The sequence below is a fragment of the Cebus imitator genome, unplaced genomic scaffold (genome assembly GCF_001604975.1).
Source record: "Cebus imitator isolate Cc_AM_T3 unplaced genomic scaffold, Cebus_imitator-1.0 Scaffold258, whole genome shotgun sequence".
Taxonomy (NCBI): domain Eukaryota; kingdom Metazoa; phylum Chordata; class Mammalia; order Primates; family Cebidae; genus Cebus; species Cebus imitator.
In genome coordinates, this window is record NW_016107573.1 from 2,261,417 (window position 1) to 2,264,877 (window position 3,461).

Genomic DNA, 3,461 nt, shown 5'->3' on the forward strand with positions numbered 1-3,461 from the left:
TCAAGCGATTCTCCGGCCTCAGCCTCCCGAGTAGCTGGGACTACAGGCATGCACCATCATGCCCAGCTAATTTTTGTATTTTTAGTAGAGACGAGGTTTCACCTTGCTGACCAGGATGGTCTCGATCTCTTGACCTCGTGATCCACCCGCCTCGGCCTCCCAAAGTGCTGGGATTACAGGCTTGAGCCACCGCGCCCGGCTCCCAGGGCTGTGTTTTATCATCCCTGGATTTCTAACCTTTGGCATCAAGGGTTTTCTGTCCACAAGTATTTCGAGTCACTTCTCTGCCAGGCAGTGATGCCCCAGTCTTCTGGTACAGCCCCCAGCAGGTGTTGGCCAACGTGGGCTGCTCCAGCCCTGGGCTCATGGGCGCCTAATCTGGAGGGCAGATAGGCCAGAGACATGCTGTCACTCTGCTGGGGTGAGTTGGTGGTGGGCCCAGGACCCTCTAAAGCATAATAAAGGCACTCAGCCTAGGGCTTGGGGACAACTTCCTAGAATAGGTGGCACTCCCAGCTGCAGCTGGAGGAAAGAAGAGGCAGGACGGAAAGGCAAGCTGGGGCTCACAGATGCTTCCCAGTGAGGGCCCCCAGAACACCTCCACTCTGGACAGAGGAACGGCTCGTGGTGTGAGCAGCACTCAGGCTTGTCTAGAGCAGTGGCCTCTTCACATCAGGCCGTCTCTCAGCCCCTCTTCCCCACATGGCAGTAGATGAACTTCGGCATTGGTCAGGAAGAGAGAGCTTTGAAGTGAACGAGTGTATTAGTCACACACATACGCAGACCCTGTGCAGAGGCGCACCTCGGAGGGGCGTGCCGTGTTTTGCTTACTCCGCGGCACCATCTCCTGATCCAGCTGTTGAGTATTCTAAGCCCAGCAGCCACACCACATCTTGAGTTGAGTCAAGGTCATTGTGGTTCCCTGAGTCACTGGGAGGCTGCCCAGGGCCCCCAGGTTTTAAAGTGTCCTCTCAGTCATGCTTCCTTTCCAAATTCACTCATTCCACAAAGCCGGCGGGAGGCACTGGGCGAGAGTGGTGAGCACATCAGCTGCGGCTGCCTCCCACTGATGGGAGCGCACAGACCAAGGGCAGCTGCAAGGGAACGCTGGGTAGAGCAGGTGTGAGGAGGGCTGGGCAGCGGTAGGTTGGGCGGGGGTATTCGCCCAGCCATAGAGGTCAGGGAGCTTCTAGAGCAAGTAGAGGCAGTAGCCGAGGAAAGGGGCGAGGTGGAAAAGGATTTTCAAGACAGGAACAGTGTGGAAAGGCACAGACACAGGAGGGAGCCGGCAGCACGGGACGCTGAGAGGAGGCAGATGACACTCCAGGGAAGGAGCTCAGGCAGGGGAGCTGCGGGGCCTGGGGTGCAGGGGAGAGCCCTCTCGCTGTGGGTGGTAAATGGTGGCAAGGAGGGTGTGAGAGACCCCCCCCAGGAGAACAAAGCAACAGGCCTTGGGGGCTGGCTCCCTCCCGTACTGGGGGGGTGTGAATACTCAGCCTGGATGGGTGAGTGGGTGATGGCAGGGCCTGAGAAAGCCGACCAGGAGGAAGTGCAAGAGGATGCAGGTGGGAGAGTGAGCGGGTCCCAGGCTGGGTGCTGGGTTGCTGGGTGCTGGGTTGGGGAGTCTCTGAGGCTACCAGATAGAGGCTTCTGTGAGTGTAAAACATCAGGTTTGTTGCCCAGGACAGCCCTGGGCTGGGAATGGACGTGGCTGTCCTTGGAGCTGGATGGGGAGACGTGTAGGGCAGAGCGAGAGCAGCAGCAGTGGACCCTGAGGAGCACACGGGGAGGAACAGAGCCTTCAGAAGAGGAAGCCAGGGACTGCAGGGACACAGTGGTCTTCAGCACCCTTCACCTGTCTGCTCCTTGGTGCTCCTGGGGGTGGATGTTCCTGCGGGAAGCATGTGGGGGCGGCCCCATGTCCCTGATGACTGCTTCCCTCCGCAGAAGCCCCTGCAGCAGCTGTGGAACGCCATCCTGCTGGTGGCCATGCTCCTGTGCACAGGCCTCATGGTCCAGGCCCAGCGGCAGGCATCGCGGCAGAGCCAGCGGGAGCTCGGAGGCCAGGTGGGAGCCAGCCCCAAGGAGCCCCAGTGCCATGAGCCCCTGGGCCTGTGAGACCATGCCTGTTCTCTACCCACAGGTGGACCTGTTCAAGCGCCGCGTGGTGCGGAGACTGGCATCCCTCAAGACACGGCGCTGCCGGCTGAGCAGGGCAGCACAGGGTCTCCCGGAGCCGGGTGCTGAGACCTGCGCTGTGTGCCTGGACTACTTCTGCAACAAGCAGGCTAGTGCCCTGGGTAGAGACCAGCCATCAGCTCACCTGTGATGCCTCCCACCTTATTCCCGAGACCCTGGAACTACCCCTAACAGTCCCTTCTTCCAGCCGCCAGGGCTACAGAGCAGAATTTGGGGGTGTGGGAAGCCATGAGGTTTCAGTTCCCCAGCTGAGGCGAGGGGCATGGGACCAGGCACCCCATGTGGAGTCCTGCTTCGATGGCCTGAGCCCTTCCTCCCCAACCTCTGTAGTGGCTCCGAGTGCTGCCCTGTAAGCACGAGTTTCACCGAGACTGTGTGGACCCCTGGCTGATGCTGCAGCAGACCTGCCCATTGTGCAAATTCAACGTCCTGGGTGAGCACCAGGGGTGGGGGCCCTCGGCCTACTCCACCTGCTCCTCACCTGATGCCTCCCTCCCTGTTCTTCCCCTCCCCTGCAGGGAACCGCTACTCTGACGATTAACTGCCCTGCTGGACACTGCACATGGGGATGGACCCTTCCTGCCTGCACCTTGGTCCTCAGCCTGGTTCCCAGGACAGAACAGGATGGGACAGCAGGACGGACAGGATAGCAGGCCCAGTGGGTGGAAGGATGAGGGCCCCACCATGTCCACACTGGGAAGGAGGGCCCCACAGCTTCAGACTGAGGATCTAGGGCCGGGACCCGTCAGTCAAGGAAGAGAGGTCACTTTGGGACCTTCTCTGTAATCCTGGGACGAGAGTCTGCCCTCCTCACAGGCAGCTCCCAGGTTAATAGGAAAAGAGAATATGGGGCCAGTGCGGCTGTCCCCAGGGTTCTGGGAGCTCCCTGTGGCCTCTCAGGGAATCCCTGGGGGCTGAGACTGCAGTGGCCAGGCTGTGTGCTTATTTATTGGAGGGTGGGTTGAGGGAAGAGCTGTCTGGCCTTGGGATACCCTGGCCTGACCATCTTCTGGGATATGTCTTTGTCAAGGCTGTGTGCCTGTTGCCCTTGGGTGCCGGGAGCCATGGGTCCTGCTGCCTGTCCAGCCTGGCTCCCTTCCTGGGCCTAGCTAGGACCAGAGGCCTTAGAAACCATCCTGTCCTGGACTCCTTGGCTGCAACTTTGTGCTGCTGACCGGGACACTCAACTCACAGGATCAATGTGGTGCATCAACCAGGGGCATCCATTTTTTTTTTTTTCTAAAGAGTTGGGGTAGGGAAGG

General features: G+C 59.9%; 1 protein-coding gene across 4 annotated transcripts in view; it reads left to right on the forward strand.

The window, feature by feature from the left end:
• RNF215 (ring finger protein 215) overlaps positions 1–2,811 on the forward strand; it is a 7,915-nt gene extending 5,104 nt beyond the window's left edge. The window contains exons 6-9 of one of the 4 annotated variants that reach the window (XR_001816786.2): positions 1,948–2,067; positions 2,144–2,300; positions 2,530–2,632; positions 2,718–2,809. Coding sequence is in view for 3 of the 4 variants with exons in the window: in XM_017499613.2 (XP_017355102.1) it covers positions 1,948–2,067; positions 2,144–2,287; positions 2,530–2,733 (468 nt within the window). In the remaining variant the exon portion in view is untranslated. Of the gene's footprint in view, positions 1–1,947; positions 2,068–2,143; positions 2,301–2,529 lie in introns of all 4 variants that reach the window. The other 3 variants (XM_017499614.2, XM_017499615.2, XM_017499613.2) reach the window with 3 other exon arrangements.
• Positions 2,812–3,461: the final 650 nt, after the last annotated feature.